General features: G+C 35.2%; 1 protein-coding gene across 1 annotated transcript in view; it reads right to left on the bottom strand.

Annotated features, from left to right (window-relative positions):
* Positions 1-204: 204 nt before the first annotated feature.
* LOC150092763 (transcription intermediary factor 1-alpha-like) overlaps positions 205-14821 on the bottom strand; it is a 366172-nt gene continuing 351555 nt past the window's right edge. Inside the window, exon 16 of the mRNA XM_090414272.1 lies at positions 205-488. Coding sequence (XP_090270398.1) covers position 488 — 1 coding nt within the window. The 3' untranslated portion in view covers positions 205-487. The remainder of the gene's footprint in view (positions 489-14821) is intronic.

The following is a 14821-nucleotide window of genomic DNA, read 5'->3' on the forward strand; positions in this document are numbered from 1 at the left end:
GTAAAGACTTGACTAACATTCACTATTACTCAATAATTTAACTATTAAAATTTTGTAAAAAATTGGCGATGAAAAATCTAAAAAAAGTTATGAATACAACCTAAAAATACAATATAATGCTTAATAATCTAGAATATAGTCAAGATCACTGGTAGTTATACTCAAGTATCATTCATAGACAAAATGAAGACCGACACACTTGATAACAGAAGTGAAGGATAAAATCTTAATGCAGATTCATTATATATTAAAAAAAATATATAAACATATATAAATCACAATTCAACTGATGCACAGAAACAATTATGGTCAACTGACCTTCCTGCCATTTGACAATTTTAATGATATTAAATATCATGAGTTACACACGTGTTTTTAATTTTAAATACCATATCCAATAAAAAAAGAAGAGCATAATAGCCTTGAGGTGTATTTCAAGATGAGTGATGCAATGAAAAGATGGGTCCTTATGCTAATGTCACTCCTGTCTGAAAAAAATAAAAAAATATAAATAAACAAATGCAACTTAAATTTTATGGGCCAATTATTATAATTAATTTTTATTAAAAATCATTTCAGATTTAAGTTCAGAAATTTCTGATTTGTTAGTCTGGATAGCTGAGTGAGTAGCATTTCTAATTTAAAACAAACAGGCTATGGATCTGTGGATTCGAATTCCACTGTGATGTGGATTTTGTGAAAGTCTAGATGTCAGATCATTTTTATCACTGGGCATGGTCACAAGCAGAGTCATATTTCTTAATATTGAGAAGGAGCAGTTGCAAGCAGATATGATAACTTAGGTGAGAAGTACTGAATTCAGCTCATAACTTGGCTATACTTATCAGTTCTTAAGGTTAAAGCATTTACTCAAAACCAACAGACCTTTGATACAATGCACAGATTACTTAAATCACTATAATCTACATGTCATTAAATGAAGATGTTTTCATTTAATGACATATATTCTGTCTGTATTTTGTCTAATTATTCATAAAAAAAACATTAATGATAAATATTAAATGAAGATGATATAAAGGCTGGTGATATTAACTAAGGATAATAATATACGCAGGCTAGAATAAAAACAGAGGGATACAGGATGTTCTGGAAGGATTGGTAGAAAATAATAAGGGAAAGTACTGTTAATGATAGGAGAGTAATTGTGCTCATCATGGGGATAGCTGAAAAAGGACAGTATGGAGTTAGCAATGAAAAGGAAAATTATTGCAAAATGTTTAGAAAACTTGGATGGGCAAATAAAATAAGTGTGATTCTAATATGGGGGGGGCGTTAATTATAGAAATGGTGAGTGGATGGAAACAAAGAGTGAATTTCTAAGTGAAAGTCTGAGAAAAAACTACCTTAGGCAGCATATGATGGAAGGAATATGAGATTTGGGCATGTTGGATTTGTTGAAGACTAACAGGTTGTGGTTATAAATGAGATATCAGCAATACCGCTAGTTGGTGAGAGTGATAATGGAGTACTGACTATCTCCCAAGTCAAAAGAGAAAAGGATATATTTGATATATAAGGTAGGGGATTATAGACAGATGTTTTTCCCTAAAGCTAATCACGTTCCATGGTACTGATAAGCAGTGGGAAAGAGATGGCATGGCATAGGTGTTAGTTAGGCTACATTACATAAGCCAGGGCTGTCCAAAGCACTGCCCGCAGGCCACATGCAGCCCCTGGTGTGATTTTGTGTGGTCAGCCTGTGGGTTTTGATTTTCACAAGCGAAAAAATAAAATAATTTGAATCGAATGCATATCAGATATTTTAATTCTATCACTAATCGATAATCTCGATGTTGGTAATTTTATTTGGTGTTTTTACATCACTATATACCCACGTGTTTTTCAAATATTAGATGTGTCAAAGAAGCGTTCTTACACTGTTTTGTTCCAACGTGCATGCTCCGGGTGCTCATGGGGAATGCAAGCGCACGATTAGTAGTGTTCATTTGTTCAGCTATTGAGGTTGATAGCTGAATTACTAGATACTCATTGTGATGCCGCCCTCGGATTACCTAAGGTTGGACAGCCCTGACATAAGCAATACGCAACTGAATACCAAAACACAAGTTATTAAATCTAGCTGGAGTGAAATGAATGAGACTATGAAAGCAGTGTGTGGGAAATAAAGTTATTATGAAAGATCATACCATAGATTTTTTTTTTTCTTTTTTAAATATCAATCCCATGCAAGAGTTTACAAAAGCAATAGCATATGAGTACCATGTGTGGGCAAAGTGGTCAAGAAGAAGCTGCTGATATGTTTTCCGAACAACTGGAGAACACATTCTTTAGGAAAAACTGTATGGAGAAGACTGTTCCTCAGCACAGAGGTAGTATAAAAGAGGATGACAAGAAGTTCGTTTAATATGTTTCAAGCTGGGCAGTATATAAATGATATTAACTAGTTTGACAGAACAGAATTCATGAAAATATCTGTAAAAGACCACAGAGTAAAAACAGTACATCTATGAGATAAGAACTAGAATGAATGTCAGATCTGTAACTGGCTCTTTTTGCCCCCCTCTCCCCAATATGGTTTCACAGAGGTTATGAAAATTAATGATGACAGAAATATTTATTTCAAGTACAAGATGCTTTGTAATATATAACACACTGCAGGAACATACCTACATATTATTTAAAAAATTGCTATTAAAAAAAATATGACAGCAAAAATGTTAGAACTTGTCTTTTTCTCGAACCTCTCATCTTGTGTATCTAAGGGTAGAGGCTCACTTGCCTAACAGCTGTTACACCCTAGAGTCTGTGAGAGAATAGTTACCAATTAACTGGATTGTTTTCTTATGGAGAGAATCAAGCATTTTTAGAGATTTTCGGTGTACCACACCACATGTGAGAACAATATTCTAAAGGCAGGGCACATTTGGGATATATAGTTTCAGGAGTCATGCAGGTGAGAAAGAATGGATGTGATGACCTTACAACCAAGAGAGATTTAAGGTGTAAGTCAGTCCAAGAAGAGATAGTTGATCTTGTGTGGAAATCTGAGTATCATCAAAGATGAGGGGAGGGGAAGTGAAGTGCATTTTTTCCTGCATGAAATAAAGCAAGTGAGTGATTTAGTAGCACTGAAGTTAGCAAGGCTGTCCTCACCTCACTGAAATCTAGCAAGGAGATCAAAGTTTAAGGCACTGGCGATGAAAGAGCAAACAAACACATGCAATAACCACAGCAATAAATTTTAATAAGTAAATATTTCATCCTAAGTATCAAAGGACATTGTCAGTACAGTTAATTCAAACAATATTGAGAATAACATACAGTAGCATATTATAGAATTAAATTAAAATATATCTGAAGGAAAAAAAATAAAATAGATTACATTAAAATAAGATAACATATATAAAAAAACTATTATTTTACACAATTTTGTATGACAATTTCCCATACTTTACGAATAACAAGAACATCATTACAGTTTAGATCTGGTCTCTGTGAAGTAGGGCTTCAGCACGTTCTTTATATAAATGTTCATGTTTATATAAAGATCTATGTAGAAGTTTGGTCTTTTTCCAATGGATCCTATGGTTTTATGAGTTTGGTTTTCTATGGTTTGAGTTTTCAACTCTGTGTTGTGCGAGGCCAGATTTCTCCAGTTTGATAAGATGGATATGGTCTTGATGTTCCGAAATACGTTTATGAACAGATCTACATGTCTATCCATATTAAGACAATTTACAGGAACAGAAATCTTCTCCTGTAAATTGTCTTACATCATCAAAATCATCAAACAACACAGAGTTGAAAACCCAAACCACAGGATCCATTGGAAAAAGACCAAACTTCTACATAGATCTTTATATAAACATGAATGTTTATATAAAGAAAGTGCTGAAGCTCTACTTCACAGACCAAATCTAAACCGTAATGACGTTCTTGCTATTCCTAAAGTATGGGAAATTGTCATACAAAATTGTGTAAAATAATATTTTTTTTTTATATATATGTTATTTTAATGTAATCTATTTTTTTTTAACTTCCAGATATATTTTAATTTAATTCTATAACACGCTACTGCACGCATATTGGGATTCCATTGTAATCATGCGTCCTAACTATATAGTATTGTTTGAATTAACCATACTGATGACGTCCTTTGATACTTAGGATGAAATATTTACTTATTAGAACTTATTACTGTTATTACGTGTGTTTGTTTGTTTAGTCACGAATTTTCTGCAGGTTTCATTGTACAATAAATTGGTGATGAAAAGTTTTGTATCTTGGATATATGGGTACTGCAAGATTTGTTAGTGAATCATGTTGGATGTTTAATGTTTGTTACTGAAAGAAGGTCATTTATGAACAGGAGTAAGAGCATGATATTCTGGCATCAGTGGAGCAATCTTAAGAAAAGAAGCCACTTGCAATGAAATGTAGAGAAGAAACTGGCAAAAGGCAGATGGTAGACTATATGGTGGTAAGTAGGCCTTTGTTCCAGACCTAATCAAAAGTCTTGAAAATAAGTAGAGTAACCAGACAGGTTTCACCAAACATTTCCAAAGCTTGGGTCCACAGATGGATGATATAGAAAAGGAGATCTGCTGTGGACCAAGAGACGCAGAATCAATATTGGTAGTCACTGATTAACTTGTGTTCTTCTAGGTGGTGAAAGCATTTATTGTTAATGACTTTCTCCATTATTTTTAATAGAGCTGAGGTGAGTGCAATGGGACAATAGTTTATATATATATAAAAGCTCATGTTATTTCTTGCACAGTACATCTTGTTTGTCTACCCATTTCTGTATGTAAGTTCTTACCAACTTCTCTAAAATCTTTAAATTACTCCAGAGATACTGACAGATCAATAGTTAAACACATCAGTCTCTGTACCCTTGTGCAATGGGATTATCATACATTCTTTTCATTTCTGTGGAATCTTTCTTGAGCTAAGATTCATATTATACAAACATGTCATTTCAATAGTCAGTTCAGCTGAACACATGAGCTGGTATCCCATGGTCAAGTATAAGGTTATGTACACTGGGATGAAAAGATACAAGATACCCCCATTGAGAATGTTGGGACATGTTACAAAAGCAGATTATTATTATTATTATTCGTGACACCTCCAAGGAGTCCTAAGACTCATCGCGGGAGGACACCTACTATATAACCGTCTCCACCACTACACCGAACCTCTACTACCAATCATCTCCATCAACGAAATCCACCGCCCACCACCACAACTGGTATTTTTTGCATGTGCATAAATTGCATGTGTTCTGAAGGGCCGATTTGTCTGTATGCGGGATGAAAAACCCTGCTACTTCCGTATGAGATCGGCTAACTCACCTTCGATTGAAAAAAATATCTGGAAGCAAAGTTCTCTTCCATCAAATTTGAGTTAAAGGGCTGTCTGGTGAATGCCTGGTAAGTTACAGACATAGATTATTCAACACCTTGTGGAATCTATGCCAAACTGCATATGCTGTAATTCAGGCTAAAGGAGGTCGGGTCCAGCAAGGTATTAAAGCTGTGTACATAGATTGATAAGATTGGACTGCAAGAAAATGATGAAGATAGGGATTTGGGAGTTGATAGTTTAGAGGACATATTGCAAAGCAGGCAAGCTCAAAGGATTATTTGTTAAAAGCACACACTGAACAGCAAGTATAAGAGAGTTATTATTCCTCTTTATAAAGATTACATACATACATACATATATATATATATATATATATATATATACATATATAAACTCATGTTATTCCTTGCAAAGTACATCTAAATAACTATATATATATAAATATGTTTGATTGAAGATTTACTCGGTTTGATATCATATTTAAAAAAATTTTAATGACTAGAACTGAGGTTTAAATAAAAAAACTTTAATTAGACTACTAGTTTCGTCTAAAACTAGACTTCATCAGGTGCGAGATAAGCATATAAATACCAGTAACCAATCTAAAGGAATTGGTCACTGGTATTATTACTGGTTCATTCTTCTATTTAAACTCTAGCCTTTATTCTCTTTAGTGTTAGATACATTACTCTGTGTTTTAAAAAACCAATTCCTTTAGATTGATCACTGGTATTTATATGTTTATCTTACACCTGATGAAGTCTAGTTTTAGACAAAACTAGTAGTATAATTAAAGTTTTTTTTTATTTAAACCTCGGTTCTAGTCATTAAAAATTTAAAAAAAATATATATATACAGGGTGTTCGGGATAAATTTGACAGTTTCGTAAGGAAAAAGAAAATGTTCTTTGTATCTATTAAATTTAATGAATTGACAAAAAAACATTACAGGCAGAGTTAATTACAATACTATCAACAAGATTTACTCAAAATAACCACCATTAGCATCGATCACAGCTTCAATTCTGCTTCGGAACCTCGAACAAGCTGATGCTACAGTCTCCCTGGGAAGGGCCGCAAAAACTGTTTTAATTTTATCCATTAACTGGGCTTTTGTATTACTGGAAGTGCGATTGGTGTCTTTTTCAACTGCGCCCCATACAAAATAATCCATGGGGTTAAGGTCTGGGGAGTTTGGAGGCCAAACATTTGGACTGGTGAAGTCGTAGAAATTTTCAGACAACCATTTTTGACTTTTCCCAGAGGTGTGGCAAGGGGCCGAATCCTGCTGCCATACATACGGCCTACCATTGGCTACCCTTGTTATACAGGGCTTGACTACAGTTAGCAACTCCACGAACAAAGCCCGAATTCCAATGCCAGGGTTCTTCAACACCTGTTCCTGCAGATTTGCGAGGAATTCTGCTGTACGAAAGCAATCAGATCGTCTGCTAGGGATCTTTCTTCTTGCTACATCCTCGTAGTCACCATTGCAAGTCTCTAGTTCATGCCTGATTGTTTTTACTGTATTCAGGGAGCATTGGGCAGCAGTCGTAATATCCTTATTTTGATGGCGGGCACGAATCATCATGATACAAGTTATTCTCTTCCATGATTCAGGTGGGTTCCAGCTATCCATCCTTTCTGACATCTTGTATATGAATGAAGAAGGGTCCAAACTTTTAAATGAAGAGAAGTGTGTGTTAATACATGTAACTTACGGAAAAATATAATTAATTATAAATATGTCAAATTTATCCCGAACACCCTGTATATATATATACACACACACATAGTGATTTAGTTATTTGGATTTATTCTGAAAGTGTCAAAAGAATCCAGAAGCAAATGGCCAAAACAGAGAATGATCTGAGGCGGTCTCTGTATGAAAACTGATTAAAGGTTTGTGGGTGACAATGTTTGGATGATGGGGGGGGGGGAGTACATAATTGAATGTATAATTTATAGTAACTGCATATTCCTAATAACCAATGCAACCAATCAGTATCTCTGGAGTGGTTATTAAGGCACTAGACAGATTGGTTAGAATTTGCATCCAGAGGTAGGTACACACTGTCCACTGAATTAGAAACTTTTATTTAATACCTTGCTGGACCACCTTTTGCTTGAATTACAGCATATGCAGTTTGGCATAGATTCTAAACTGTATGCAAACTGTATCCAACACATAGAAAGGTGTTGGATTGCATCTACATCAACTTACTAGGCATTCACCAGAAAGCCCTTAAACTGGCTCAAATTTGATGGAAGAGGACTTTGCTCCCAGATATCTGCTTTTCTAACATGTCCCATACATTCTCAATCAAGTCCACCCTGCAACATTGACTTTTTATCCAGCAGATGACAGTTGTTTCATGGACAAAAACGCTACTGTTCATCATGCAAGTATTGTTCAACAGTGGTTCGACAAACATGACAGTGACTTCCACCCTGGCCACCACAAAGCCTGGATGAACCACTGTTGAACAATACTTGCATGATGAACAGTAGCGTTTTTGTCCATGAAACAACTGTCATCTGCTGGATAAAAAGTCAATGTTGCAGGGTGGACTTGATTTGCAACAATGTTCACATATTCCTTGGAGGATACCTGTTCATCCAGCAATATCAGCAGACCTTCTGCACTAAAAGAACATGCCCCACATGACACCACCTCCAGAACCTTGAGTTGTGTTTACAAGGCAACCCAAACTCTTTGCCTACTGTCAGTGCAGTTCAAGGTGTACTGTGACTTGTTTGACCACATTACTTTTTTCCAATCTTCCATTGTCCAGTCATAGTGTTCCTGACACCACTGTAAACAAACTTTCTGATTCATCACAGAAATCAGTGGTTTTTACATAGGCATGCAAGTGCCAATACTGATCCTCTTAAATTCCCTTGTGCATAGTTCAGTAAGATAGTCAAGAACAGTCTTCGTTAAATGCTTCAGTCAGCTGCTGCACAAAAGAAGTTCTGTTTGTCCAAACAAGCCTTCTCAGATGACAATTACACTGATTAAACACCTGGGATATCTCACTTTTGAGAAACCAGTCAGCTCTGCTGTTTTCAAATTGGCTCCAGCCAGCCAGACAATCACAATAAGCACCCTCTATCAAACTCCAAAAGATACTTTGTTTTTTCCATTTTGATCAACAGTATAAGGATTAATGATCAGCATCATTCTTAAATAGTTACCTAGAACACATGATGATACACATGACCAAGTATTTATATGTAAGTGATGTTTACGTACATCTGCATAAGTTTACAATTCAGTGGGTGACACCACTGTAAACAAACCACTTGTACACATACCATGGCTGGTATGTGTACAAGCCTTTTCAGATGACAAGCATTTCAGCTAATTGGTCCTTCTCTGATAAGCCCTTGGACTCCATGGAGTGCATATAATAATAATAATAATAATAATAGTATAACTTCAATAATATGTGCATTAATAAAGTAATGTACTACTCCATGATAGTTAAAAGAAATTTCTTAACCAAAAAAAATTAGAAACTAGGTGAAGGTATGGTGCTATTTTTTACTTGTGTGAATGAGTTTCTAATTACAAAAATTAATTCTGCTTGAATTAATCAAATTAAAAATTTCTTTGAATTTTATACTTCCAAGCAAAATTTTCTTTTATTTATTTGAATTTCTTTTTCATCTCATCTTACTTTATATATAAAGTAAAGTTAGATGAAAAGAAAACTCCATATTACGTACACTCACTTATTATATTTTTTATAGTACCCGCCAAAAAAAAAATTAAAAAAAGACAACTAAGCAATCATTTTGACCCTTATATTTTATTCCAAACGTAGTGTGAAATTTCCGGATTCATAACATTGGCCATATGATTGTTACTTTTGACTAAGTAAGAAAGTGAAGGGGATGGGTCAAGTGTATTATGCACATACTATCTGATTACTTCAATTATCTGTTTTGCTAACTTGTTAAAGAGGTCATGTTAGGTGATTCATAGCATTTTGAAATAATACTAATTAATTTATTAAGATTTTTTCTAAAATAATAAAAACAGTAAAATTAATAAATTAAGTAATAAAAACAGGGAAGAGAATAATCTGCTCATTTGAAGACAAATTCATGTTAATATTTTACATTTCAGCAAACAAAAAATGTAACAATAAATAAAATAAATCAGGAAAAGACAATGCATAAAACAGAAAGAAACACAGCAACATGATACCAGAGCCACAGAGTTAACAAAAACATTCACAATTACTTATTTTACTCTATGACAAAAAACATACAAAACATGAAAACATTTCATAAATTAACACGATAACACAAGGAAAAGAGTGAATAACATTTAAGAGTTATATGTCTCATCTCATCTCATCTTCTTTATACCCTCTTTTACCTTGCGGTGTCGAGGTAAAAGAGGGTATATGTTTCAACCTGAAATGCATGGGTCATAATCATAATAAGTGGCACCAGGAGACAAAGCAGAACACCAACAATGGACTATTTAAAACAGTAAGAGCTGCATGATGTTATACACAGAATGGTTGGGTGGTTGGTTGATTTATGATATACTGGTGCAAGGACAGCAAAGGTTATGGTACACCATATCAAAAGTGAGAGAAGGGTGGTACTTATACACAAGCACATAAGGATCTAGTTGGTACCCAAAACAACGAGGAAGGGGCCCCTGGAGCACTGTAGTGCCTCAAGCACCACCACCTGCTCTAGAAAAGTGTAAGTAAGGCCCTGGGTGATATCAGTACATAAAGTATTAAAAAATACCCATAAAGAGATAATTAGTAAAAAAACTATTATTTTTAAGGAAATAACAATATGTTAAAATATTAATTATAAAAACTTTCATTAATACTTTCCTATATTTTGGCAACATTATATTGCAATCCTCAGGGATCACAAAAAACAATGATACGTGCACATAGGCACTAACACTGTACAAATGAGGTTGAAGAAAAGCAAACAGAGTTAGGCCTAGAGTCCTAAATAGCACCCCTAGTAGGCTAAATTGGGTAGCCTTGGTCATTCAGCTGAAGATCTGAAGATTAATGTTTTCCAGATTTTGGGCATTCTCGTGTAACCAAATTTATTGAGGTTTGGAAAGTTTTTTTTATTGCTGAGACAGATATGAGGAACAGCATTTCATATATGTACTTGCTGTAGTGTAATAAAGTGGCCTTCTTCCACATATCCTGTAGCAGGTATCCAAGTGATAAGTGGATATTAGTGGAACCTGATATAGTCCTTGTGTTCAGAAATTCTGATATTGGCTGTCCTGTCTGTTTGGCTGTAGTAGGATAGTTTGCAACTGCAAGGGACCTGGTAGGTCTAGGAAATGTGGCTGGTCTTTGGTGGAGTGGATAAGGGATGCCAATTTTCTATGTGGTCTGTAAATGGCTGTGTAAAATCTCTCGTGAAAAATTAAATTAATTTTTTGAAGTTCGATTTTATTACAGAGGTTTCCACATATATAAAATAGAATTTATGTTGTAAGAAATTAAATGTAATAATATTACTGTGAAAATGCATAATTTAATGCCCATTGAGCTGCATATAAAACAAAGGAAAGAGGATTAGCAGATATTATAATGATGACTGTACATAAACGTTCTCAAGATCTTGCGAACATAAAAATATGCACCCTCGATATAGTGTCTCGCACAGAGCCTGCTGATGTGATGTCACTGTGGTGGTGAGTGATCCTGGCAACAATAACGTGGTTACACAGAATGAGACAAGATATTTAAGAGGACTCTCAAAAAAGAGAATAGATGATTTAGAAGAATAACTGGTCACTCTATCACTCTCCTTCCTGAGTTTTGGAGGCTTCTGGCACCAGTCCCGTTTGGTGGACGGAGTTCTGGTGGTGAAGGCAAGGCCGTATTTCGATGAAATTCCAGCCAGATTGCAACAACGTGCTCGGAGCGTACAGCTATCCATGGGCATAGCAGAAGACATCGACAGTTCATTTCCTGTTTCTGAGGGAGAAATCTACCTAAATTTCCCAGCAACTGCAAGAGTGAAGAACTGCAATATCATCCAGTACAGTCGTATTCCAGGAAAAGGTCGCAAGGTTAAGCAAACCTAGCTGAAGAATTGTTCATGTTAACTGAACTGTATCTGTAAAGGCTACTGTAAATAAGCATAAATTTTGTTAATGTTTTAAAAGCTTACTGTTGGAATTTATGTATGTAATGAAAGTGCTTACAGGAAATTGTTAATAACTAGTTAAGTAAACAATTATGGTCATGAAAGGAAACGAATGTAAATATAGAATGAATGGAGATTAGCTAAGTTAGCACATAAAGAATAACTGTATGTTAAATTTAGACGAGTTAACAAAATAAAGGACTAAGCAAGTGTTATGTAAGAGAAAGTTAATCGTTATGTTGCATTTAATGTGTATATGACTAGGTTGAGAAAGAGATTTTCTCCCTCTTACATTGTGATTTGTAGTTCATACTAAAATCAAAATGTTTTGTTCGTATAACTATCTTGCCTGATCTATTGCCAATGCACTGTCTCCCAAAAAATAAGTGAACCTGCAAGCTTGTTTGATTAAAAATTGCCACAACTAGATATAAGAGATTGTGTATGTTAAATTTGATCTTGCCTATGTTCCATACTTTAATTTTCAAGATACATATACAAATTAGAATGGCACAGTCATTAAACAAATACATTTTTCTAATTGCATAGTTTGAGAGTTGGTAACCTGTTTATCATGGATAGACTAATAACAAAGGTCATTCACTAGCAGTGGGAACATAAAGAAGATTATAAGGGATTGATAGAGAAGTCTATCTTAAGCAGATTATAGTTATGACTGAGTAAAGTGAAAGAAGCAAGTTAGGCCTAAGGTGAACTGTGTTAAAGAATAACAAAAATGTGGTTCATAGAAATAAAAAGTTGATAATAGACGTAGAATATTAGAATGGTGCAGCTGACGTCAATTAACAATTAAATTATAAGGTTGTATTTTCTTTGGATTTTTGTCAGTTTTAAGGATGTGCCCTGGATATATGGAATGGTGATAGAGATCTTGAATAATCTCTGCTCTGAAGGGGGGGGGGGTTGAGGTTAAAGGGTTATAATAATTTTTGGATTTTTTGTAGTCATTTAATAAGAAAGTGTTGAGAATATGGTCAAGTTCAGTAGATAGGGCACTGCTATCAGAGCTGATTAATTTTGCCCTGTTATATAGTGTTTTTATAATCCCATACTTTTGGGAGAGAGGGGGATGACTGTTGATGAATACATCTATCTGTATGTGTAGATTTTCTATAAATGGAGAATGCAGGATCCATCAGGCTGGCATGTAATCAGAGTGTCTAGGAATGGGAGACCATTGTTTTGCCCTTCTAAGTAAACTGGATAGCATGGGGGAGGTAACGATCCCACCTCGTAATGAGTTATGAAACCCAAAAATGGGAGGCCAAGGCCCTACATGGGGCTGTAGTGCTGAAGAAGAAGAAGAAAACAGGATACTGGGGTATTGATTGTTAAGATGAATTAGGAAATTGTGGAGCTTATCCAGGCCATATGGAGAACAGATCATCTACCTAGCATAGCTAGATAGTGGGTTTATGTGGAGCAGAGTTTAAGGCTTTTTCTTCAAAGGTCTCTTCATGAAGAAGTTAGCCAGGGATGGAGAAAGTGGAAAACCCATGATTGACCCCTTTCTATCTGTTTGTAGAATTTTCCTTGCCAAACAAAATAGCCTGAGTTCATGGTGAAATGAAACATGATATCAGGAGGAAATGGTGAACTGAAACAGGGCTATGATATCAGGAGGAAATATGGCTTGGATTAGGTCTAAGATATCTTTGAGTAGAACATTAGTGAATAAAGAGGAGACATCAAAACTGATCATTATGTCTGTGTGATGGAGTGTGAGTTAAAGTGGGCTGAGTTTTTTTGTGTGTGGAGGTGTGTTGCCAACATATTGTGTGAGCACTATGACTAAACGTTTGACTAATTTGTATAAGGGTGAATCAATGCCATTCAAAATCGGATGTAATGGCACATTTTGTTTATGGATTTTTGGTAGTCCCAATATTTGGGGTGGGGTGGGGAGTTCTAGAACTATAAGATTTTATAAAAATGCTGGATTTAATATCCACTTAATTTTTATAAATTTGCATCGCCGAAGTGAAGCCTTTTGGCTCTTTATTTTAGTATAAGATCCTAGTTTGTTAGTGACCTCCACAAGCTAAGAGGTAACCTTTTTAAGGATACTATGGAGTGTTCTGATCTGTGTAATGGTGAGATCATAGTCTATTGGGAGGTCAGTTGAATGACCTAGATGTAAGGAGGCAAGCTTACCTGTGTAATCCAATTGGTTTAAAACAATAGTAGCATTTCCCTTATCTGCTTTAGTAATCACTGTCCTGTTGCTTTTAATTTCTTGCAGAGCTTCAAATTCTCACCTTGAGAGGTTGCTTTTTGGTGGTTTAGCATGAGTGAGTACATTGGCTACATCGAGTCTGATGTTGTTGGCAATATGGTTGGGAAGCTGAGAATACTTCCTTCTACTGGGATCATTATTTCTTATGCCAAAATTTTTTTAGATGTAAGTGCATAGTTATAGCCATGTGCAAGTGCACTAATTGCTTCAGGATTCAGCATGAAGGATGATAAGTTTACTACTGTGTTAAGAGAGGTAGTTGAGACTTCAAAGCTGAGTTCTTTTAGTAGATTTTCATATTTCTTGATGTACCGATATTGTATTTTTATAAATTCTTTTTTTTTTGGAAAAGGAAATCAATTCTGTAATCTCCATTTACAGAAAACCTACACATACAGGTAAATACATTCACCAGCAGTAACCCCTCCCAACAACATGGAATTATAACACTATATAACAGAGCAAAATTAATCAGCTCTGATAGCAGTGCCCTATCTACTGAATTTGACCAAGCACTTTCTTAGCCAATAGCTATAAGCACCCAAAATATCCACAACTTATTAAATCCACTAACCTCAACTCCCTCTCCGATTAAGAGCAGAGATTACTCAACATCTATTACCATTCCATATATCTAGGGCACATCCCAAAAACTGACAAAAATCCTAAGGAAATACAACCTTACAACTACCTATAGACCACATAGAAAATTAGCATTCCTTATCCACTCCAAAGACCAGCCACATTCCCTTGCAGTTGCAAACTATCCTACTACGACCAAACAGGCAGGACAGCCAATATCTGAATTTCTGAACACAAGGACTGCATCCAGGAATGGGAGACCATTGTATTCCATTAATACAGCCACTCAGGATTTGCTTACCATGTCTTGGACACCAACCATAGAATACACTGAAAGAAGGCCACTCTATTACACTGCAGCAAATACAAATATGAAAGTATACTCTTGGTTTCATCCTTTATCCAAATACTTGAAGTCACTTCACGACTGGGCTACTTTTATATAGAGGCTAATACCTTAACATTAATTGCC

This window comes from Typopeltis vanoorti, chromosome 25 (genome assembly GCF_054136105.1).
Source record: "Typopeltis vanoorti isolate ZY-2024b chromosome 25, IOZ_Tvanoo_1.0, whole genome shotgun sequence".
In the NCBI taxonomy this organism is placed as follows: Eukaryota; Metazoa; Arthropoda; class Arachnida; order Uropygi; family Thelyphonidae; genus Typopeltis; species Typopeltis vanoorti.